The sequence below is a fragment of the Chelonia mydas genome, chromosome 6, assembly GCF_015237465.2.
Source record: "Chelonia mydas isolate rCheMyd1 chromosome 6, rCheMyd1.pri.v2, whole genome shotgun sequence".
Classification (NCBI taxonomy): Eukaryota; Metazoa; Chordata; order Testudines; family Cheloniidae; genus Chelonia; species Chelonia mydas.
Window position 1 is genome coordinate 91426171 of NC_051246.2, and position 25433 is coordinate 91451603.

At 44.4% G+C, this 25433-nt stretch overlaps 1 protein-coding gene across 23 annotated transcripts in view; it reads left to right on the forward strand.

Moving 5' to 3' along the window:
• Positions 1 to 25433, forward strand: part of TTLL5 (tubulin tyrosine ligase like 5) — a 215091-nt gene that overhangs the window by 76784 nt on the left and 112874 nt on the right. For 18 of the 23 annotated variants that reach the window (XR_005225559.2, XM_037900712.2, XM_043549813.1 and 15 more), the window contains 8 exons: positions 112 to 412; positions 4154 to 4274; positions 5976 to 6122; positions 13984 to 14087; positions 18215 to 18348; positions 18797 to 18910; positions 19329 to 19736; positions 22907 to 23097. Coding sequence is in view for 22 of the 23 variants with exons in the window: in XM_037900712.2 (XP_037756640.1) it covers positions 112 to 412; positions 4154 to 4274; positions 5976 to 6122; positions 13984 to 14087; positions 18215 to 18348; positions 18797 to 18910; positions 19329 to 19736; positions 22907 to 23097 (1520 nt within the window). In the remaining variant the exon portion in view is untranslated. The remainder of the gene's footprint in view (positions 1 to 111; positions 413 to 4153; positions 4275 to 5975; positions 6123 to 13983; positions 14088 to 18214; positions 18349 to 18796; positions 18911 to 19328; positions 19737 to 22906; positions 23098 to 25433) is intronic. The other 5 variants (XM_043549810.1, XM_037900717.2, XM_043549809.1 and 2 more) reach the window with 2 other exon arrangements.

Consider the following 25433-nt stretch of genomic DNA (forward strand, 5'->3'; position numbering starts at 1 on the left):
GGTTCTTGGACTTCCAGCAGCAAAGAGTGTGGGCATAAACAAAGGGGTGATGGGTAACAGGAAAGATTTTTTTGTTGTTCATCACCATTGTTGGCTTCCTCCTCATTTTAGGGACTTCCAAGCTAAAGGAAATGCCTCTCAAATCAGACACAGAGAGTGCGGAAGAAGAGGAGGCACATGAGGATGAAGAAATAGAGGTAACTCAGGATGAAACTGCTGCCTCTCTTACGGACATGCAGGTGAAATGCAAGCCAAAGCTGTCAGAGATGATGGAAGCTGTCTGCCGAGAGAATGTGCTGAAGAAGCCTGAACGGAAAGCTGGAGGTGGAGGGGCAGAGCTGCTTCTCCAAGAAGTGAATCAAGAGCCTCGATTTAACTTGCTGCAGATTCTGCAGGAGAATGGGAATCTAAGGTAAGAGTCTTTAGGCAGATTATTTTGGTAAGCATAGCAACTAGTATCAATGAGTACATGGAGCCCAGGGACATTCAATAAGTTAAGAACCCAACACCACCCCCACTCCCACCACCCCCCGCCTCAGGACAGGAAGGTGGGAGAGTCTATAACAAACATGTCTAGATTTTGCTCAACTGCAGGCTGCATTGGCATCTAGTTTACACAAAATGGAGACAAAAGCAGGAGCCTTCACCTTATCAGTCCTAGAATATGTGGCCCCAGTATTGCACACTGGGACCTCAGGTCTCCACGGGCTGTACTTTTTCTTAAAACACTTCGCTGTGAGCTGCACTTCAGCTACCCGAGCCTTCAAAATTCCTCTGATTCGATGCAAGGGGTCTCCTGTGGAACTGTAAACCTTTGTGTTCATTGTCTCTTCTGTTTTTGATCGTACTGTATTTTTATTGTACATAAAGCCAACAAACGAAGACTGAGAATGGAATTCCCCCTGTTCTTCCCACCTCCCATAAAAGCAAACTTCCCATTCTTGTGCTTTTGTTCTTGAAGTGAATGTTTCTAAGGGCTTGTCCGCATCGTGAGCTACCGCACAGCAAGCCAGCGTGTGAATATATAGCACACCAGCTTGCTGTGCAGTAACATCCCATTGGACACTGTTACAGCACAGTGAAAGTCCCAGAATGTGGCTTGACATACTAGTGAGCTGCACTTCTGGGACTTTCAGTGCACCTGAACAGTGTCCACATGTGATGTAACTGTGCGGCAAGCTGGTTTGCTGTAGATTCACTCTGTAGCTTGCTGTGCAAACAAGCCCTAACTCTGGCAATAGCCACTGAAATGCCAGATTGCAGTGTCCTGAGAGCAAGACAGAAGTGTTTTGAGGGTGATGAGGCATTGAGAGATTGGATTGTCCCGTTTGGGAAGGGTGGGGTGGAGTGAAGTGTGCTCTGGTGCTTGGTTGGACTGTTTACAAAAAGGGTGGGATGGAAGGAAAGTTTGGGAACTCTCCAGCTTGTGGCCTACTAGATAGGAAGGTAATCACTCTTCTGGATAAGTGGGGGAGACAGAGTACCTGTCTGCTAGGGGGCACGTTATAAGGGATAGGGGAGAGAGTATCCCCTTACTGAATAGGGGAGGGGGATGGGAGCATTATGGGGATAGGGATGACTATTCCTCTTCTGGATAAAAGGTGTTTTCATTGTTTGTCATATCTTATGCAAAATTGTCCAAGCTTATAGAAAACAAGATTTCATTGACCCCTATGTGACCTGCCTCTTCTTTCCCAATTTAGTTTCTGTGAGGCTGGGAGGCCTCAGGAAACACAGGAGGAATTTGGGTTGCTCTATTATCTTGTTATGGCTGAGGCATGTGCTGCTGTGGTGTCTGTAGAGGGGAAAATTTGGAAACAGGTTTTCAAAGCAGACACAGCAGTACTGACCTCACCCACTCACACACAGGGCAGCCAAGTCCTGCTAAGAATGCAGGCTTCTGTCAAGAGTTGCTGGCAGATTCCTACTCAGCACCCAGCCCCATTGGGATTCCCCTGGAGCAGCAAAGGAGCTCCACACAGCGTAAGGCGTGCGGTGACTTCATGTGCAAGGATTGTGCTGGACTTGGCCCTGTCTGATTTGTCACTGATGGAAAGCTTGGCTGTGGCTGAGGAGCTGAAGTCATGAAAATCTCATCCGAAAGAAACCAGGCCTGTCCCATGCAGCCCTTCTGAGAGGCAGGATGTTCCTCAGTCCTCCAGCTGGGCCTGGCTAGCCAGCTTCTCTGCCTCTCATCCTTCTAGCGGTATTGATGGGTGGTGACAATTATTGGGGATGAGTTATATTCCCCACTGTGCGATCCTCAGGGGAATCACCAGTAGAGGAAGCTGTGTCTGCCCCTACTTTTGAGGCCTCTGTTGAATGCTTTTTTCTTCTTCTGGGTCTCAAGTGCAAGACAGAGATTGCAGGAGCCAAGGTAACATTCTATCAACAGGGCCCATTCTGAAGGGCCTCCTCTGATTCCATGTTGGAAATAAGAGCAGGTCCAAGTTCTGTGTTTTGAAAATGAGATAACAGGCAAGGAGCTGTCAATGAGTTGTTCTCTAATCCTAGCAGCAAGGAATCTTAGAGACTTTATCACAAAATATTTTGATGCTCCTGGAAAGGATCTGCAACCCTAGGGAGGAAGGGAGCCCCTAGGAGAGAGGTGCCATGTAGTTACAGTGGCCTGGTATTCTGGGAGTTAATTCCTAGTCAGAGTTCAAAGTCTGCTCATGGCTGGGTTAGTCCCATGTGGGGGGAAAAGGGTTTGTTGTCTAGAAGCTAGGACAGGGAGCTCTGAGGAGCCACAAGGGTTGTTCTGTGTTGTGGAGTTCATTGCAGGGCAGAGACCAAGCTTGTGTTTTAGTTAAAGCAAACCCCTGAGATTACCCAATAGAGAGGGATCAGCCTGAGCCTCCTATGAACTCATCTTCTCAAGTCCTCCCTAGCTCTGTGACAGGGCTTTAGAAATTTGAAGGACTAATGACCAAGCAGAGGCATAACTCCAGACAGTGCGTGGCATTTAAACTTCCATGGTCATCAGCTTTAGGCTGATGCAGTGGTCTGTAGTGGTGCTGCTGCTATTTTATATGATTTCCATAGTACTATAAGTATGTATCACTGCACTTCGTAGATATGTGTGGGAGGGAGGCCAGGTTCCTGTGCTGAGGATCAGAGCCCCTGATGGGAGCAGGTGCTGACCTACTACATTAATGAGGGCCATATAAGTACTTAGACAGAAATAGAGATCAGAAGGTGGAGGACCATGTCTGGCAAAGTGGGGACATACCTTGTCCTGAGTATGGGGAAGTGTTTAAAAAAAAAAAAAAGCCATAAAGTATGAAGTGGGTGAGAGAGGAGCAGAGAGTCCTTGGGAGTAACTGGAGGCAGGAAGCTGGGCCCACTCAGAGCTGGAGGAGGGTTTGAAGGCTGGGCTGCAGCTGGGTGAAGTTGAGCAAAGTCTTCGGCAGTTGTCTGTCTTAACATGTGTGTTCATTAAAATGACTATAATTGTAGAGGAGTGAGAATGAAACTGTATATCCCACCCAACTCCTGTACCATCTGGTCACCTTGATTCACTTCCACGGATCCCTTATGTGTTTGGCCAGCTGCATGGCGTACTTTGCTTACTTTGCTCAGTGAAGCCTGGCCTGTAACTCTGGGGTGGATGGGGAAGAGCTCATCTTCACAAATGTTAGTCCTTTGTTTTATAGAGGTTTTGTCTAGATGGAGAGAGGTCCCCTCACTCATCCAGTAAGAACTGCAGGGCCTCCTTTAGAAACTCTGTCATTGGGACAGAGCCCTTCAGCTTAATTTGTGATAGTTAGTGCTGTGTTCAAAATTGTCATAGAGACAGCACCATGGGAACTTCAGAGTGGGCTAGGAATATTCTGCTCGGCTGGTGTGCACGTGGTTGACCTCCTGACTGATCTGCTAAGGATGTGGGAAGGGAAGGAGGGCACCCCATCCCCAGAAGTTGTCCTTGCTTAGGGAACACTGTTCCTCTGGAGCCCCTGGCCCAATCTGATGGAATGAAGGTACATTAAGAATAAATTAGGGACAAAGAAGCCCTCTTTCTCCTTATCCCCAGATGCTTTTGCATATTAGAGGACTTGGGTGACTGAAATTAGGTTCATAAGAAGTCCAGATGGGGGCTGTTCGCTCTGTGGTGCTGTGTATATATATATGACCACTGTCTTGGCTTCCACAGCAAAGTGCAGGCTCGCAGGGCTTTCTCTGCCTACCTGCATCGTGTTCAACTGCGTCTGATGAAGGAGGCTGGGGACCAGATCCACAATGCTGCCTGGGCTGCTAAGGAGGATGAGCAAATGGTAAGAAGCTGTATTGGGCAAGAGGAGCCTATTGAGGAACTGTCCAGAGAGAGTGGAGTCCAGTTCCCACCCTCATAAAGAACAAGGTTAGAAAGCTCCTGGTTCCTGAAATTGTGCACACATCTCCTCCACCTCTGTCCAAGAACTGGTGCCAGATTCATAACATGCAGGCCAGGTAGAGATACTGACTGACTTCCGAGTAAGACCAGCACAGACAGCTCTTAGTGAACTGGGCATAGTTGACACTCCATCCAGCTCAGCCTCCTCTTCCTTGCATTCCTACCTCTGAACGTACCTGCTGTTGAATTCCTGTTTCCTGGCAGGATTTTCTCTGAGATGTCTTGCCAGTACCTGGATTTTCCAGTCGAATCATAAAGGGACCAGCAGCTTCTCATAGAAACAGAATTCTTGAATCTGCTCAAGTTGAGTGGGTGCCTGGCTTAGCCTTCTTCCCATCCACACTCTTACTCTTTGCAGGGACCTGTACCTTATAGGCTCTTACCCTTTCTTCTCTGCAGAGACAGAGGGGAAAAAATAGTTTCTCTCTAATGCTGCTGTTGAATATCCCTGGATTTTCTTGGACAATACAAATAAGTCTCCCTATCTGAATCAGCCACTTTAAGGAGTTCAGCAAGCCCAGTATCCCCTCTCTAACACTCCTGAAAGACAGCATCAGATGATATGCTGGGCTTTTTGCAAACCCAAATGGGCTCTTTCTAAAAGCAGGCTGTGGGGAAACAGCCAGTGCAGCTTGAAGATAAAACCAAGTGTCAGAAATAATCAGTCGGCTCAGTGGAAAATGTTACCCCTGCTTTCCAAGTGGAAAATTGAAACTGGCTTTTTTAGATTCACTGTCTGCTGTGCTGTGAAAAATGTTTAAAATAACAGATCAAACCAGCCTAGTGTAATGGCAGTGAGAAGCGAGCTGTGAAATCCAATGCTCTGGCTGTGAGGCAGCTCATTTATGCACTAGCAGGGCATCTAACCAAAAACAAATCCAGAGGGGAGACAAAAAGGATTCAGAACTGAACACCCACAGCAGGCGTCTTGCCTTGGGGCCTGACTTGCTGTATTCCCTCTCCATCTGAGGTGGCATGAGGGGTTGACATAGTGGGAGGTTGGAGTGGGTATCTGGCCAGAGATCATACAGGGGACATGATGATGCAGGGAGCAAGAATTTGTTTCTTGACCAGAGGTTGTATCTGATCATGTGGTATGGCCAAAGAGCCCCAAGATTCTCCTCCACTGTGGTGGAGAGGAGAGGAGTGTGTCTTGAAGGGGTTTTGTCATATTATCCCTGGACTCCTTCTACATGATACTTTTGATGATGCTCTCAAAAAGTGTTTCTCTGGATAGGGAGACTCCATTATCGAAGTTGCTTGATTTTCCACATCTCCTCCTCGGCCACACTTTCCTCAGACAGATATTCCCAAAATACTCCCATCCCTGTCCCAGTCCAGGAAGTGATGCACAGTTCTCCCCCTTATCTTGGGAATTTGTGGGAGTAGGTTAAAAAGCATCCACCACCACGTCCATTCTGGGATGTACTCTTACCTGCTACATGTCATACCACATCCACAGAACAGCATTTCTTCTCTACCCATCATAGGCTGATCTAGCAACCCCTGTGCCCTCCACCCCACACCTTGCACCTGCCCATCTAGACTCTCTCTTGATTAATGCTGTCTCCCTTGGCGGCAGGAGCTGGTGGTACGCTTTCTGAAACGAGCAGCCAGCAATCTTCAGCAGTCTTTGAGGATGCTACTCCCCAGTCGACATCTGGCCCTGAATGATCGTAGGCGCATCCTGGCTCACCAGCTGCGTGAATTCATAGTCTGTTATAACAAGGTGAGTGGCTTCATCCTCTTCCTATGGCAGCTGAGTCCACTTGGATCCAGATGAGTGCATGATCCAGATCGGTGCCAGAGCTTTCTTGTTTCTATTACACATCCCACTCCGCATGGAAGTAACCCAACAACCCAGTGCCAAACCCCCCCTCCCCTCCATCCTCTACAGCAGCAGCCCCTTGATTTTCTAATTCGTTGAACGTTTAAGGACAACCAGTTCCTTAGTGGTCACCCAGACATAGACAGACAGATGTCTACCAGATTATTTAGGACTTCTAAGACTCATGAACCCTTGGAAATGTTTATGGCTTAAATGAAGATTTTTCTATGTAAACTCTGCATACATTTATCATGAGGCAGAGCTGTTCATGACTGGGTTTCTGACATTTTCCTCTAAAGTGTCTGTCATTGGCCACTATCAAAGAAGAGACACCAGTCTCGGCAGATTATTGGTCTGATCTAATATTCAAGTTCCTATACATCACTGTGGTTGCATGTTCAATCTGGTAATGGTCTATGGAAATTATCCGATGACACTGTTACTGCAATTGTATGTGTAGCACAGTAACTAAGTGCTCAACTGCACATGGAACTTTCTGAAATAACTCCATATAAATCTAGGCTACAGACATACTGTATTGACCTGTGACAAACTCAAGATGACAAAACTAATTACATTTCTAATAAAATAAACTCCTGTCTGTAGACATCAAGAAAGAGAGACCCAGTAAAGAAACATGTAACTGACTCAGCTTTTTCTGTAGGATACCTCAGTCTCTAGTGCATTATTGTGGTGCCCCTGCAGAGAACAGCTTTGAGATACAAATATATTAAATATTTTAGCATCAGCTTAATATACTGAAAAGCGAAAAATTGTGTAATACTCTGCATGATCTCTGGCAGGAAGGGGTTAAAAGTCCCTCTGACATGCTTCACCTCTGCAGATGCAACCAACCCCATTCTCAGCACTGTGCTTTCTTGCTGATTTATGTTTTGTTTCCTTTTGGGGGTCTATGTTCTCCACCCACTTAACTGAGAGAAGTTAAAATAGTAACCCTGTCTGAGGGGTTGCTGTGCATGGTGCCTACGCAGCACACCCAGCTCTCACTGGTTAGGGGAGGACATCCACTCACAGTAGTTTGTCTGAACTGACATCTGGCAACTTGACCGGTCAGAGCAAAGTAGGGAGTGAACCAAATCAGCTCCTGGGTATGTCCTGTTTGCCTAGTGCTACCTGACTTACTGTGTTAGGAGTAACCACAAAACACCCAAGCGCCTTTGTTGGTGGTCAAAGACATGGCTACTTTGCATATAATTTCCACTCAAAGATTCTGTTCAAACACCAGGATTTTCTGCTAACTCTCAAGTAAATTTACAAAATAAAACTGTAAAACTGGTAATAAATCCTTTTAGAATCATATTTTCTTATTTTAGAACAAGAGAGAACAGATCACTTGGGGTTTTAGAATATAAACAATTTCTTCAAGTAGTGTCCCTGTGGGTGCTCCACTTTAGTTGCATGTGCGCCCTGCGCCTTTGATCAGAGATTTCTGGTAGCAGTGTCCGTTCAGCCCATGCTTGTGCCCTACACATCCTCATGCCCTGTACCAAGGCTATATAGGGCTGCATGGGTGAACTGATATCAGTTCCTTTTGAACTGCCTTTGGCCAAAGACTGAGTCTAGCAGTGTGCCTCATTGCTGTGTGCCTGTTCCCGCTTGTATTTGTGCTTTATCTTTTATAGTTAGGTCTCAGTAGTAATAAATTTAGTTGGAACATTTTCCTCCTTTTTTCCCTTTCTTAAAAATAATACATTTCCCCTCCCAACCCCCCACTGATAGGCTTGAACAAATTTTCTTGTACAGGGATGCTGGGCTCTAAAAGGTGCTTCTCTTGTTGAGAAGCAATCTGTGTTAGTGGTGGACATTCCCAATGCATTTGTTGGTTGGGAGATTCTCATATTCTCAGCAAGTGTAAGATTTGGTCTTCTTTTAAAGGAAGACCCGGAGTAACGGAAATAAAGTATAGGCTCTTAATGGTGAAGCAAGCCTTGAGACCAGATGCTGATGTGGTGGTAGAAAATGCTCCATATAGGGACTCTCCACTTCTGTCAGTGCCCCATAGTCAAGATCACTGTCACCAAAAGGAAGACAGCATTGAAAACCCAGTCTCCATCAATATCCATGAGTGAGGTACCAATAACTGCACTGCCAGTACCGAGAGCTTCTCACTCAAAGTATAAGGAAAAGGATTAAAAGGAGCAGAATAGAGAGTTCTTCATCAAAGAAGCTCTGGTCACTGGAGACCTCAGACCCCGAGAGGAGTGCTAGTGATACTCCAAGTACTTCAGGAACCATGAAGCTCGCTAATACTTCAACTAAGACCCATTCCACAGTGGTAAAGGGGTCGGTACCGAATGCTGTTACTACCAAGAGATTGGCTTCAAGGGAATCCTAGACCCCCTTGATACCAACAACATCATTAGTGTCTGCAATATCATTAGTGCCAGTACCAAGTTCTGTTGTGCTCCTGGAACTGCAGGAATTTCAGTACCCACAAGAGTTTTTGGTACCTAGTTAGTAGGGATCCTAGAAATCCGTTTGCCATGGAAAAATGCAGAATTTGTGTTTTTACAGAGAATCTTTAGTTTTTACATTTTGTGAAAAAATAAAAACACATAACTAAATTTTACTGAAAGTACCATATCACTTATTCAGTTAAATGCAACCTCCCCCTCTTGTGGTTGATTTTTGAATGCGCTTTAAATTTACAGTGGAGCACCATTTATCTGATCTAATTGGGACTGAGGCCAGATTGCCAATTCTCCTGATTATCCAAATTTTTGATTATTCAAAGAGCTTTTTATCTCTTATTTTAAGATGGTGGCTCAAGTGGTTAGCCTGGGCAGCTGGTGGTTCGGTTAATATGGAGAGCTGGATAATGGAGGTTCAGATAAATGGGGTTCTACTGTATATTGTAGCTAGGAAAACTAAAGTTCAGCATTTCATTTTAATCATGGAAACACATGGATTTTCATGTTTTTTGTTTTGTTTTGTTAGATAATTTTAGTTTTTTTATCACTGAAAACTAGAGTCCCTACTAATGGGCCTGAGTCTCTGCTCTTTGCAACCTCTGGACATTTTTCAGTTCTGGGGTCAGCTGGGTCACCAACTGCTCATGTTTCCATGAGGCCTACCTCTTTTCCATCTTCCACTATCCCTGAGGAGGAGTTGCTACCTCTGATACAATATGTGGATGAGCATTTTGACTCAGACTCTGAACTTTTAGTTCAAGGTTCTCCAATTTATTCTAGATGTTATTCCCCATTGCAGACGCAACAAAGGCAGGGCACCAGACCCCTGCCTACCAATGTTCGGGATGACCAGTGTTGGATACCTCCCTCCATGCCTTATGGTCTCCCTTATTAGCCTTGCTGGGATTCATGGACAATGTACTGCCAGCAGTGTCAAGGGACTGTAGCTCAGTCTCTCAGGGCACACAGAAGACCTTGTTCACCGGTACTGTCCATGCTTCCTCGCCATTCTGAGCCCGAGGAGACCTTTGAGGAGCAAGAGGCAAAGGTGAACAAAGAGGTTGCACCCATTACAAACATCTCATCATTGTCACCTGATAAGCCATTTCAATACCATAATAAGGGAGGGTCAGCTCTTAGCAATACCTTCACTGCAGCTTTTGCTCAATGCTGCGGACACTGCGGGTAGGTCTGTTTCCACCGCAGTAGTAATGAGGTGAGCATCCTGGTTTCATTTGTCTGGGTTTCTGTAGGAGGTACAGTCAACCATGGAGGATTAACCTTCGATGACCAGACGTTTTGCACAGATCCTGAAGGACTTTAGAACCACACTTAGGTATTTGAGGATATACACATCTGCAAATAAGATAGTTTAGCAGGTCTCAGTCGACACAAAGATCCAACATTGCTCAGTTTTCCAGGACCACCAGCTAAGAGGTTGAAGTTTTCAAAGAAAAAGCCTGCAACTACCTCATCCCAGTCTTCAATATCATCCAAATGCCAGTTTTGATGGTTTGGTCATGAGTCTAGACTACCCAGTGACCAGGTTCTCTCAGCTGCATGACAACCTCCCTCTTTCTTAATTTGGACACCATCTCTCTATTTCATCAAGCATGGGCGGCTATAACATTGGACAAATGGGTATTACAGTCCATTACTTCAGGTTATGCGATCCAATTTACTGCCATCCTGTCATTCCAACCCCTTTCCCTGTCCCTCTTCAGAGACCCTCTCGCAATCAGTTGCTGGCACAGGAGACTCCCAAGTCTAGGAACCGTAGAACCAGCCCCACTTCAACACAGGGAAAAGGGTTCTATTCAAGATATTTTCTGATACCCACGAAGAACGGGGATTGGAGGCAGATGCTAGATGTCAGACAACTGAACAAGCATGTCAGACATCTGAAATTTAGGATTGTGTCCCTAGCAGCTGCTATTCCCTCCCTAGATTTAGGGCACTGGTTTGTGACCCTCAGTCTCAAAGATGCCTACTTTCACATTGTGATTTATTCCTCTCACAAAAGATTTCTTCATTTCATGTTCAACAACAAACATTACAAGTACCAGGTCCTATTCTTTTTGGCCTGACATCCATCCTAAGGGTGTTCTCACAAATTATGGTAGCTGCCTACTTCCATTGTTTAGTAGGACTGGCTCCTCAAGGGGTGGTCTTATCAGGAGGTTTGGTCAGCAGTTCAAACAATAACTTTACTATTCCAAAGTCTAGGCCTGCAGATAAATCTTGAGAAATCAATCTTGACTCCTCCGCAATGAATTCTCTTTACTGGAGCATTTCTGGATTCGATAATAGGTAGAGCGTATTTCCCTCTCAACAGATTCCTTTCTCTGAAGGACCTTATACAAAGAGTGCAGCTCAGCCCTCAAGTTCCAACAAGAACATGTCTGCAAGTGCTGGGACAAATCACAGCTTGTGTTTTTGTGACGCAAAATGCCACGTTGTATCTTTGATGTTGGTAGGGGTAGCTCAGGACAATTTATTACCCAACAATCACAGTCTTCCTGTAGTCCAAGGCAAATAGTCACAACAGGAACAGCGCTTGCATGTCAATCTGTTCGAGTTAAGAGTTCAGAAATGCTTCCCTCCACTTTCTTCCCCCTACTTAAAAACAAGTCCATCAAGATCTTGACAGACAACATAGCGCACATGTGTTTTATTAATCATCAGAGTTAAGCACGTTCCCCACTCACTCTGCAGTGAAACGATAAAGCTTTGGAACTTCTGCATAGCCAATCAGATAGCCATATTGGTTTCTTATCTCCCAGTTAAACAAAACACCATCATCGACACCCTCAGCAGACATTTCTCCCTAAATTACTAATGGGAATTGGAATCTCGAGTCCTCCACAAAAATTTCCTAGCTTGGGGATTTCCAGAAGTCAACCCCTTTGCCATAGCAGCCAACACAAAGTGCAAGAAATTCTGTTTCAGAGGGGCACTCAGTTCTCAATCTCTAGGTGACATTTTCCTCATTACGTGGACAAATGGTCTTTTTTATGCATAGCCTCCAACTCCGTTGCTCTTAAAGATCTGTGTCAAGATCAGACAGGACCAAGCCAAAGTCATTTTGATTACACCAACTTGGCCAAGACTAGTTTGGTTTCCTTACCTCATCATACTCACTTCCCATCCTCTATGGTGGCTCCCCATCAAACCTTAACTGTTCTCAGGATGTTGGTCATACGCTTCACCCCAATGTGAATGTTCTGCAACTGCAAGTTTAGTTCCCCAGTGGTTCTTGGGACTAGAGACTGCCTTTTTCATATGAAGTAAAAAATACACTTTTAAATAGGAGAACAGAATCTACGAGACATATTTACCTTCAGAAATGGAGACTATGTAATCTTTGGTGTAACTTTTGGATTTTTCTCCTATCCAGTCATCTGTTTTCTCAGTCTTGGGTTACTTGTTGGAACTGAAAAATTCAGGCCTTTCTAGGAGTTTAGATACATTTAGCAGCAATAACAGCTTTACATGTGCCAGTAGAAGGTTTCTTGGTATTCATTCATTTTACCACAGTGAGATTCCTAAATCTTTTTCCATAGATTAGAGCATCTACACTGCTTTGGGATCTCAGTCTGATTCTTAACCATCTCATGAAACAGCCCTTTGAGCCATTGGCTATGTGCTCACTGCTACATTTGTCTATGAAGACAGCCTTTTTGGTGGCCATCACTTCTGCTTGAATGTTTGGGGAAACGGGGGCTCTAATGGGAGACCCTCCTTTTACTTTGTTCTCCAAGGAGAAGGTATCTTTACAACCCCACCCAAAGTTTTTACTTAAGGTATCTTCTGACTTTCACATCTACCAAATTATTCACCTTTCATATTTTTTTTCCAAAGTCACATCCGTCTACACAGGAGTCTTCCCTTCATACACAGATGTTAAGAGGGCACTCGTCTTTTAATTGGACAAAACTAGGCCATTCAGGAGGACCCCTAGACTCTTTTTATTTCTATTGCATTTAGGTGCTCCCCTAGACCTATCTTCAGTCCGAGGCTTTCTAAATGGATCTCTGGTTGCTTTATTGCCTGTTACGGTTTCACTGAGATTTCTCCCCTAAGAGTGGCCATGCACTCTGAGATTACAGTCTACACCTGTAGCCCTACTCATACATTCTGCAGGGCTGCAGTATGGTCCTAGGTGCACCCATTTGCCAACCACTGTGCCTTAGTTCATGCTGCAAGATCAGGTGCAGTTTTTTCTTCAGTGATGAACTCTTCCAAAACTCCCATGTCCTTAAAGTGTTACTGCAAGGGAGTAACCTAAAGTGGAGCACCCACAGGGACACTACTATTGAAGAAGGAGGAGAGGTTACTCATTTTGTACAGTAACTGGAGTTCTTTGAGATGTGTGTGCTCCACTACCTGCCGTGCTCCCCTCTGCTTTGGAGCTGCCTCTGTGGGCTTTGCAGTAGAGAAAGAACAGAGGGAGGTTCGTCTGCACAGCCCTATGAGCCTCGGTACGTGGCACAAGGATGTGCAGGGCACATGAGCAACCCAAGTGGGCACTGCTGCCAAAAATCTTCGATCAAAGGTACAGGGGTGCATGCACACCTAAAGTGGAGCACCCACAGCAGCACGGATCTCAAGAAACTCCAGTTACTGCACCAAGGTGAGTAACCTCTCATTTTAAGCTACTGAGAGACTGTTTTGGCTACATATTTTTTTCATGTTTGGTCCCAATATATAAACCCCTATCTCTCACTGACACATGCCAAGAGACAAATCTAGAGGTGAGTTCTCGGAGTGGGGGAGTCCCCTGTAGACCCACTTGATTAAGCCCCTCCAATATAATTTTGTTCTTGCTTTCCTCCTGCCATGCTTTAGTTGGGGATAAGTAGGTTGGAACAAAAACTGCTAGGAGGAATCCTCCACTAGGGGCAGGAGCAGCAGAAATGGAGGGGACGCAGAGTTAGCAAAGGAGGACACCGTCTGTCCCCATGTCTTAATAAGGAGGTCATATCTATAGCAAAAGCACTCACTTGATCAGGCTAGTCGGGGCTGTTCAGCATATCACTTTTAATAATGTGTGTAGAGTGAAGAGATTAACATGTGTCTCTGTTTCTGGGGGCCCTCTGCAATTACAGGTTCTGCAGCTTGTCCAAACCAGTAGTGCTGGAAGGCAAGCACATATACAGAGTGAAATGCACTATCAATTTTGCTGTTATGGAATCAGGCAATATCCTTGTTCTATATAGCATGAAATTGCTCTGAAATCCCTTCCCTTTGGGCAATACCTGTGTCCCAGCACTTGGTATTGGGGTGCATAGAGAGGTAGAGTGATAGATAACCAATATGCTTATTTGCAGGAAACTGAGCAGATGGTTCAGACAAGATCAAAAAGGAAACAGGAAGAAGAGGAAGAGGAGGGTGTGAATGCTGAAGGTTTTCAGGACTTTGTTACTAAGGCAAGGTAGGAATGGACTTTTACCCCTTGTAATAAAGTAGCACATTGTACTGCCCCATCCTACCTCCCCAAACTGCTGCTGTGTCATCAGTATCTGCTGCATAGGGTGTATGATGGATGTTTTTGCCATTAGACCCAAAGGACAGTATGGACTCCATCCAGGCCCTGTAAGTGTTCATAGTCTGTAATATCCACTCTCTGTCACACCTTGGAGCAAATGCAGTCACACCTTGGAAGGAAAACAAGGCCAGGGCTGCTGCTGAGATTGCCCTGATCTTCGGTGGTTAAGCTTCCATCATGGCTTTGCTTCTCAAATTCCTGTCTTCACAAGCACTTCCCAGCACTTCCAGGTACCATCTAGGACTATGCTTCCTAAGACATGGAGGGAGGTGAAGCACACTCCTTGCTATGACCCTGGCTTCTTTCTCTTTCTGCTAAAATAATTAACTGTGAGCGGTTCATTAATGTTAAAGGACCAGCACTCTGCAGTTTTGTCGGTTCCAGATTTGACCTGCCTTAAACTTTCTAGAATCTGGTAGGAAATGTGTGTTACATACAGGGTAAATCCTCAGTGTCAGTTGGGGTGGTATGAAAAACAATATTATGCAATATTACATCCATGTGATTATATTCAATTGTTCTTGAAGACAGCCAATGATGAGGAATTTCTTCTCGAAGGCCTCTCAAGTCCTCTGGGAAAATCTTATGCCGGCTCCTTTTCTTTGTTCCTTATTTAACCTATGGATGATGTGACCATATTGACAGACTTCTCACAACTTCGTGGGGGCCAGGGACTACAGAGGGGAACACTTCTCAATTGACTCTTAACACACTCTTCTGAGAGAGCTAAGGCACAATCTCCACCTCCTTTGTTACAACCAGTTGTGAAACTTTTCTCTCCTGCATGTCTGACCAACATTGACAGTGATTTACTGGGTTTGGATGAGAAGAAAGCAGGGGTGATGCCAGCTAGACCTCTGCTACTGATCCAGAAACTTCAGTATCGTCTCCATTTCCTGATGATATCATGATGACTGCATCTGTTTTACTTTCTGATGACAATAGTTTGTTTCAAGAGTTGCCGATTTGGATGGTAGACTCTTTAGAGTAGGAGATTACTGTGGTCCAAGGAAACGTTCATCACCATAGTGCAGAGGAGGAGAAGTGGCTCAGAATATCTGGCTGACCTTAGCGTCTATTTTGCTGTTACCAAGAAGGCAGATTGCTTGTTCCTTGTCCCACAGCAGGGATTCCCATTTCTTCATACCAGACTTTTGGTTCTCTGATGGTCTTTGTGTGCAGTAAAAAGACTGACTCTCTGGAGTTGGTCAGTCTGCAGTCTACTCTACTGGACAGGGATACTAAGAAGATTGATGTCTTGGGCAGAAATGTGTACTCTTTAGGAATATGGGAGTCCATGTTGCAGTTACCAGGCAATTGTGGCCAGATATTACCTCCAGCTTGGAATTGAACACTTCTTTTGCTGGGACCATCTGCCTGAGGTACAAAAGAAGGTGGCAAAAGACATTGCTGCTGAGAGTTAAACAGTTTCTAGACATGTTCTCTCTGCTTCATATGATACATCAGGTACATCTGAAAACTATATGGCGTCGGACATTACTGTGCATGGGTACTTCTGGTTTAAATCATCTGGTCTGTTTCCAGCAGCTCAACCATCCCTTTTGATCGTGAGTGCTTGTTCTGCAACGTAATCGGAGAGACCCTCGAGAAGATGGAATCTAAGAGTTACCACTTGATAACTAGGGTTTATCCAACTGCCCCTTCATAACCTTGGTGCCATGATGTGGTCCTTTATTTATGTATGTATTTGTTTTATTTAAATGTATATGCATGCTCAAAGAGTGCCTAGTCATAGGCTTTTGACACCCTTGACACAACTTAAAAATACAACAAAATTAATATCCAGCCATAATTGTTCAGTACAACTCACTGTAACCCACTACCAACAAACCAGGCAACCCAAAGGCTTAAATCACCCTTCCATCCAACAGTTCCTCACCCTTACATATTCCTACCCTTCAAATGCCTCAGAGAAAAAAATGAGCTTTGCAGTGTGCCCTGAAGGTAGAAAGACTTGTCTGAATAGGTGCTGCTTTTGCCAAAGCTTCATGACACCAGGAGCACATCCCGTAAGTGTGCATATGCAAAGGGTATCTTGCGGAATTGTGACTGCTGGCAATTAATTTACTTTACCTTGCTGGACTGTCATGTTGTGACTGTTACTGGCAGTAACCCTCTGCTGGCTTGCTTACCCTGTGTGCAGTTATCACATTCCGGGGTACAATCCAGACCAGTGAGGGTTTGTCACTGTCTGCCCTGCAATTTTGGTGCCTCAGAGTGCTTTGCTGTTATATGTCCCAACCTGGACTGCTCACAAAGAGCCAAACAGCTTGCAGGTCACACCCTGAGTGGCTGTATATAGTTGGTCCAGCAACTCTGACCCCAGCAGCCAGTCAGCATCCCACCAGTCACACTTTGGCTTCCAGCAGCCTTGGTTACTACCTGCAGGGTGACCCCAACACATTCCCAGTCCCAAATTTCCCCCAAAACATGTGTTCTGCATTGTCCAGCCCTCTCCTGCGCAGCTCAGATGTTAGAGGTCTGTTGCCCCTGTAAAGGGTCAATGTGCAACAGTTTGGGTAACTCCACTTAAAGTAGCAAACAGTTCACTTTATACACAGTACTAGGTTAGTTTTGATTAAAAAAATAAAACAAGTTTATTTAACTACAAAGAGATTTTTAAGGGAGTACAAGTACAAAGTATTAAAGTCAGAAATGGTTACAAGAGAAATAAAGATAAAATGCTTTCTAGTAGCTAAAACTTAACAAACTGGACTTGGTTCAGGGCAAAATCCTTACCATATGCTCCCAGCAACATTTCTGACCAAAATTCCAAAACAGGGTCATCCCCCAAAGTCAAAGGCCTGGTTCCTTTGTCGTCTTAGATGAAAGAGAGGAAGAGAAAGAAAGAGAACGATCCTGGGGTGGTTTTTGCCCCTCCCTTTTATAGACCAGTCACCCTTAGAAATGCATTTTTCTGAGGGTTATACCTAGATAAAGTTCATTCCTGCTGTGGGGACAGAGGTATGGAATCTTGTGAGGAAAGAGGTTCCATGTTGTCGCTTGCTAAAATGCAGATCAATCTGTTCCTGCGCCACTTGGTTGCCAAAGAATGGCCACTTGACAGGTGATTGCCAGTCAACTTTGACACCTGACTAGAGGCATTAGCTTGTCCTTTGTCTTTTAGGAACAGGTTTACACACACACCCCCCCCAAACCGGTCTGGTAAACACATTGCAGTCATAATTTCAGCTTCAGTTCATAATTGTACATATAGTGTTCCTACACACGTTTCACCATATTATTACATTATAGACCAGAGCATGTTCCAGTTCCAGGCGTTCCTTCCCTAGAAGGCTGAGGAGATCAATAATTCCTCTGGCTTGTTCCTCTTCAGCCTCATGATCTGTTTCCATTGGCCAAACTGGACAGTCCCTACGTAAAAGAATAGATGCACCCAAATTGGACATCAGGAATGATAACACACAAAAACCAGTGGGAGAACACGTCAGTCTTCCTGGACATTCTATAACAGATTTGAAAGTAGCTATACTTGAACAAAAAAACTTCAGAAACAGACTTCAAAGAGAAACAGCAGAACTAAAATTCATTTGCAAATTTAACACCATTTAATTTGGGCTTGAATAGAGACTGGGAGGGGCTGGCTCATTACAGAAGCAGCTTTGCCTCTCCTAGAATTGACACCACCTCATCTATTGTTGGGAGTGGACTACATGCACCCTGATCGAATTGGTCCTGTCAACACCGGTTCTCCACTTGTGAGGTAATTCCCTTCTCTTCATGTGTCAGTATATTTATGTCTGCATCTGTAACTTTTATTCCATGCATCTGAAGAAGTGAGGTTTTTACCCGCGAAAGCTTATGCTTAAATAAATCTATTCGTCTTTAAGGTGCCACTGGACTCCTTGTTGTTTTTGTGGATACAGACTAACACGGCTACCCCCTGATACTTGATTCCATTGTGACTGTCATGCAATGGCAGAAGCTCCTGGAATCCTCACTTAGGCCCTTTCTTTTCCCCTCTGTCTCAGTGAGAGTGACCTGGAGGAGGTGCTGACATTTTACACACACAAGAATAAGTCAGCAAGTGTCTTTCTGGGAACAAACCCCAGGACCACGAAGCCCTGCAGTAGCATCAACCAGTCAGAAAACAGGGCCCAAGGAGGTAAGTGTATTGTGCAGTACTGAGTCAGAGAGCTTATAAGAAACAAGAGTTGGCCATGGTGACCCAGTATAGAGTTGGGAAGAATGTAGAACCCTAAAGGGGCATTATCTAGGTCTAAGTAGGAAGTCCAATAAAGATATGGGGAGCCTGTGGGTGATGAGTGTGACACAGTTGTGCATAGGGTAAGGGTGCAGAGCCCAGAGCGGGTGGGTCGATAGCTGAGTGATCCCAACATACGGAAGCGGTAGGTTTCTAGCTTGCAGTCTGCATTAGCTAATGCTATGAATCAATCCAACAGACAGTGATCATAGAAAAGGGGAGAGGGGTAGGCCACAATAAATATTGGGAAGAATCCAGGGTCTCTGCAATATTCAAACCCTGCAATCCATTTCTCATGGTACAAGCAGCTTAAACTGTCCTGCTTCCTGACTTTCAAAACTCATTTAAGATCTTCCTGAGATGGTGGAAGAAGTGAAAAGGAATCCGCCCAAACATTCAGTGGCAGACTCAAGTGGAGAAGGAGAGCTGAGAGGCTACAAGCCCAAAGAAGCCAGGCCATCCCGTAAGTGAACCCATCCAAACAAGGGCAGAGTTAGCTCTCCAGCAAATGACTGAGGTAGAAGCCATACTTGCTTAGTAGATTTAGAACTATCTTGAGAAACTACAGTGGTCAGAATCTAGATGCAGAACAAGCTGAGAGAATCCCAGCCCCAGCTATGGGGGAAGATTACTGAGCGAAGGAAAAAAAACTGTCTTTTGTGGTAAAAGGGCTCTGCAAGATATTTTGAGCTTGGGGAAAGGATATGTCTGAATCAGAGCTTGGTTCTTGCCAGCCCTTGCTGGTGGTTGAGTTTTTTTTCTTGGCTTCATCAGACCAATAAGCACAGGCCCCTTGGCCATATTGCTGTTGTCTTTGGGGTTCTGGAAAGCTGCTTAACTTATGAAACACTCTGATTGGCTTGTTTGTATTGTTTTAACAGGGCCCCCGTCTTCCACAGAAGATGAGTCAAAATTACTCCAGTGCGACCACCCTCGTGCTTCCTCCTCTGTTCCTGGTGCCACGCTCCAGAGAAACATCAGTTCCCAGTTGTCATCTCATGCCACATCCTCTAAAAACATACAGGTGCCTGGTCACCACTCCTCCCTGGCTTCTGTAGCTGGTCCCAAACTGACTCAGTCCCCACCCTCCCCACATTCTTTCCAGAGCCAGAGTACAATCCCTGACAATGGGTCTGTCTCCACAAACCCAGTGTCCCACCAGATGTCTAACCATGCAGGGTTGCATCGTTGTCGGTCTGGAAGCTACACCATTGGGCCCTTCTCGTCATTTCAAAGTGCTGCTCAGATCTACAGCCAAAGACTGTCCCGACCATCCTCTGCTAAAGCAGGTGAGTGTGCTGGGCAGTCAGGATGCATGAAAATGTCATTGGGTAAAACCCATCTTTTGTCAGTCAAGGTTCCTCCTAGAATTGGAGAATTCTTCATACTGTCCAAGCTGGGCTTCTGTCCCTATGGCTGCAGTGATCAATCTCAAATTTGCTAATCCAGTTGCCATGAAGAGTAGAGTAGAGGCAGCATAATAACCCGTAAGGCTGCTTGGTCAGGGCAAAGTGTACATAGCTTTTATCTTCTCTGCGATAGCCAGAAATGTTTAATTTTCAGGGTTGTGAATCTAGCTCCTTTCATCAGTGTTAAATTCCTTTTTGGGATTAAAGCAGCCTCTCCCTACTAATTCCTGTTTTCTGTGCTGGTAAATGGGGAATTGAACTGGTTCAGTCAGTGTGGAATGAAAGGGTCTCGCCTGAATGGCAGAGGTGGGAAATGATGTGAGAAGGGGTAGTTGCGCCCAACTGAAACAGCATTGACACATGATGGTCTGTTATTGTTAACAGTTTCAGGGCAGTTTCAGTAGTATAAAAGTCCTCTATGGGGCTATGCAGGGTTCTTGTTGCTGGGGATTCCTATCTGTTCTGCAGGAGATTCATCCAGTAGAAGTGGCAGTTAGTCACAGATTCAGAAAATGGTCAAGGCATCCAAGTAAAATCTGAATGGGTCAGTGTTTAAGGGAATGTTGTTAACAATATAACTTCATATTTCCCTAGGCTCTTTCATCTTGGCATACCTCAAAACATCTTACAAATTACATGTAGGGATTTTTCTTTCTACATGGAAGCACAGACATCTATAGGGTGGAAAGAGGTTGAGCAATGCTACCCAACAGAATAAGATAGCTGAAGAGAAAAAGAAAGCATATCCATCAGAAACTGATGGAGGCAGAGGTTTAGGGAGGCAGAATGTAACCGATATTGAAATTTGGTTAGCACATCCACGCTACCATCCCTACTCTTGAGGAAAATGTCATATGTTCTTTACATATTTGCTTAGTAAGTAAATTAAAGCCACTATAAGTCTGAATGAGTGTGTTCACACAGGGGTTTAATGCAGTTTAAATAATCCACTTTAAATTCACAGCTTTTCTTAATTCAGATCAATGTTCCTGAGTGTGCCCACATATACAGGCTTTAACTGTGAGTGGGTTTCCCTCTGCAATAACCCTGAAGATCTGGGTTTGAAGTGGACAGCAAACTCTGTCACATGTTCACTGAGACTGCTTTATACAATGTGGTGCGTTTTCTGGCATTAAAATAAACCTGATGCACCTGCTCAGTAGCTTATTTAAAGGGATCCATTTGCTTTTAAGCAAAGCCATTGTAGCTTTTGTATGAAAAATACCAGACATGCCTTTCATCCCATAGGCAGATTCCATGCTCTTTTGGTGAGGCCATCCTATGTATAGTGCCTGCTAGGGGTGTCTCGTAGAGAGGATCAGGGTGTATGCCTGCTACCTGTGGAATCCTGAAACTAAATAAAATTGTCTGAATGATCTACTTTCTGGAATTCAGAGAAGTCTAGAAACCAGAGCTGATAAAGTCCCATTAGGTGCCTTCCGAGGAGCCAATGCAGATTATTTCCTACTATGCGTTTTACCACTGTTTTGTCTGGTCTAGTTTTAAAAGTTCCTAGTGCTGGGACCATGGGAGGTGATTTGAGAGACTCACTTCCAGGAAAGGTTTCCCAATAATTCAGCCAAAAATTTACCCTTTTAACTTCATCCCATTATGCTTAGTTTTACTTTGTTTTACCTCTCTCTAAATAATTGTTCTCCTCTCCTGGTATTCACAGACATTAAGTACTTGAAGACTGTTACCATGTCCCTCTTCTGTTATCTTTCCTCATAAGCCAGTCTCTTAAGCTCCCTGATCATTTTTGTAGCTATTCTCTAAATTCCCACCAATTTGTCAGCAGCTTTCTAGAAATGGTGTAGTGTCCCAGGTCAGATCATATTAAAGAAGGGAAAGACCATAATTCTCTGATCTGTGACGTGATGCCACTGTTTGTGCAGCAGCAAACTGTGCTGACCTTTTTTACAACTGTATCACATTACAGACTCCTTTTCAATTTGCTGCCCACTCTCCTCACTCTCATCTGTTCCTACTTCATAAGTTTTTCTTCCTTCCATAGAGTATCTGGCTTCTGGGTTATCTTCCCAGATGTATTACCTGCTTCTTTTTCAAATCTCATTTTGTTACTTCCTGCCCATGTTTCTGATCTCTCTAGGCCCCTTCATTTTATTTCTTTGTCCTTATTGGTGTTTACAGCTTCTCCTAATTCACCTATGAATCTCATCAATATTCCTATCTTCCCAATCATTAATAAAAATATTAAATCCAGATCTAACACTATTGACCTGCCAAGACACTTCCCCAGCCTCATTCCTTTGCTGTCTATCATAATCTTCTGTTTGTGACCCTCCAACCATTTTTCAATCTATGAATGTCTTCTAATTATATTTCTATATTGATTTTGTTCTTCATAAGAAGGTTGTGATGTCTGTGTTCTACCTGTTTCAGAGTAGCAGCCGTGTTAGTCTGTATTCGCAAAAAGAAAAGGCGTACTTGTGGCACCTTAGAGACTAACAAATTTATTTGAGCATAAGCTTTCGTGAGCTACAGCTCACTTCATTGGATGCATTCAGTGGAAAATGCCTGTTACTGATCCTGTTTGAATAGGGAGCCAAGTGTCCATGCTTTAAATTGTTTTAGGTCCAACTAACATAAGAAAGAGGTATGTTTCTTCAGAGGCAACTGCCCTCTACTCACTTGGCTTCCAAACATCCCCTCACTTTCTGGGATGAGTGCAAAAATATCATCTTTCTCTCAAATCCCCACACCTCGGCTGCTTCAGTTCCACTCACTGCTCTAATACAGATAATTAATACATGAGAACAAACAGCCAATGTCCATTGGAACTGGGTGCCATTAGTTGTTCTATCCTGAGGTGAATGAGGGTTCAGTGTTGGTGTGGAGAAGCTCAAATGTGCACAATGGAGCCTGTTGCAGAAGTTTCCTGCCAGCTTTTATTTCTATTGTTGCAAATATACAAGTCTCTCCTATTTAATTCAGTGTCTTAGCTCCCTCCTCAGAGGGCATGAGGAGCTATCTCGAGCCCAAAACATTGCTTTACTTTTCTAAGTGGATGAAAACTGTGTGTTTGGCAGGTTCGTGCCATCGCAGTCCAAGTGGGCAGCGTGTAGGCTCAGCCAGGGTGCACAAGGATGCAGAAAACAGCTCTTCCCAGGGCAGACGCTACAACCACAGTATTGTAGCAGCAGAGCTGCAGCGGCTGGCGGAAAAGCAAGCAGCCAGGCAGTATTCTCCACCCAGCCACATCAGCCTCCTTACACAGCAGGTATGTGAGCAGTAAGGTTTCCCTGGTGACAACAGAAAAGACTGGCACATCTCCTGAGTCAGAGCCAAGGATTGGGACAGACCATTCTGGGAAGGGAGAATCTCATGAAAGTGCATTTCCTTCCCTTTTGCTGCTGTGGGATTGGGGACTAACGCGCTCCTAGATTATAGCTAAATTGCATAGGGAAGTGCTTGAAGCCCTGTTGCTCAAATGGTTAGACTGGACAAAGTATTAAAAAATACATTGTAAGGAAGAAATCTGCCCCAGCTGTCAGTGGAGAAGATCGATGGGGAAGTAGGTCTTTCCCAAATCTTATTTCTTAATTTTTTTACTCCCTTAAAGTCCGCTGCCTCATTCCCCCATTGACTTGTCAAATGCTGGACTTTGGCATTGTAAGGGGAGATTTTAACAGCCCAGCAAAGTGCCTAGGCCATTGCCAGTAACTGGACTATCAATTATTATGCTTATTGCCAAGAGCGCTGTAAGGCCTTTATAGCAGTCTTAGCATAACTAGGCAAGCTAGGAGGGGAGGGACAGTGACCATGAGAATTGAGCAAGACTCTGCACCATCCTGTTGGGCTTTTTTTTTAAACTGCTGAAGCATGCAGTTTTGAAAGACAGGAAGTATGTTTATATTTGATTTCTGGTGTGTGTTTGTCGGGGCCCATGAGACTGCAGACTCTGCAAAAACACATCTGTATAACTAATGGCTTGAAACTTCTTGCGTTAAATTGCTTGTTCAGTGGCTATTGGTGATTGACAAGCTATGTAATACTTTGAGCATAAAAAGGGGAAAGAGGGTTGGATCAAGTGAACTCTGCTGTGAATCCATCTTAAGGTCCCCGGGGCAGACAGAAGGCTGGCCATCAAAAGTCTGTTGACCACTCAAGACTACTCCAGACATTTGGGGTAACTATTAATTTGGGGTGCTCTATAACCTGTTGTGTTTGTATGTGCTTGAGACTAAATAAAGTAAAGGCTTTAAGTGAAAGCACTCTTGTGTTGTACTGCTTGTGCCAACCATCTATCAGATGGATGTACTGTACTCCCATTGATTTATTTCCTGACAGTACGTCGTAAAGAGTAAAGTTACCAAGAGCTTTGGGTGTAGATGAACCTGCGTAACAGCATCATATAGGAATCAGGAAACGGTATCAGCACAGCAGAAGGTGTGTCTGTTTCCTTAGAAATGCCTGGGCAAGCAGAATGATAGCACTGGAAGTCTAGAGAGAACACGTGGCAGGTTAATGAGGTTTTGATAAAACATATTCCAATCAAATCCTAACTCCATTCTGAAATTCAAACTAGTGTAGAATGTGGCAGCCCTTTTGGTAAAAAGGACATCTTTCCAGGAACATATGACATTGTACTTCATGGTCTGTACTGGCTGCCTGTGGCTTTCCAGCTAGAGTTTTAAGGGGCTGGTTTTGAGTTACAATGTCCTAAATAACCTGGACTCTATCTACATGAGAGACTACCTCTCCCCAATGAAATACCCGCTGCACTTGTAGGCAGCTGAGACACTCAAGCTAGATCTCCCTCAGTTAATAAGAGATGGGCTGCTAGCAGTGTGTTTTTTTTTCCAAGTTGGATCCTCCACTTGGGAAATAACACTTTCCCATCCTGCACCTGGTACAAAATAGTCCAAATCAGCTGACTATCAGGAACACTGCAAAGCACATCTACTTGAAAGGATATTTGGGGAGAGCTGAGGTGGGTTTTGGATGAAGATATTTTGCTATGTTTTCTGATGAATAGCTGTTTGTTGTAGTGAGTTGTGTATACTGTTCTGTTCCTGTTTTTATTTTATTGTTTTATTGGGTGTTTTCAGATGTCTGTTATGGAGTCTAGCACTGGGATAGGTGTGACTTATTTTGTTTTAGCATTTAAAAAAAACTTTTGGGCACCTGGCTGACTCGGAGGGTTGAATAGATTATGGACTCTTCTGCTTCTAGGCTAGTGGTCCCAGTTCAGTCCTAGTAGCTCTGACTAAAACTGACAGTTGTTCAGTGATCCTTCCGTGAAGTTCATTGATGATAGCCATGGTACCAAAACCCCTTTAGAATTTGGCCCTCTTGTTTGCAGACCCAATAGAGAAGACAAGGACTGAGTCAGTCATGGAACCTGAACTAATGTTTTGCCCCTAGAGAGGATAGTCCCTCTAAGTCTGGATTGCCATTGGTGGGAACGGTGGGGGAAGCTTGAATTACTGCTGCCAATAGCGTTCAATCCCCAAAGCTATCAATCTGGCACTTTGCAGCAACTCTAAATATACTTGGAATAGAATATAGACTTTTTTCTTTTATTTCAAAAGCTTGTCAGTAGAGTTCAGAAAT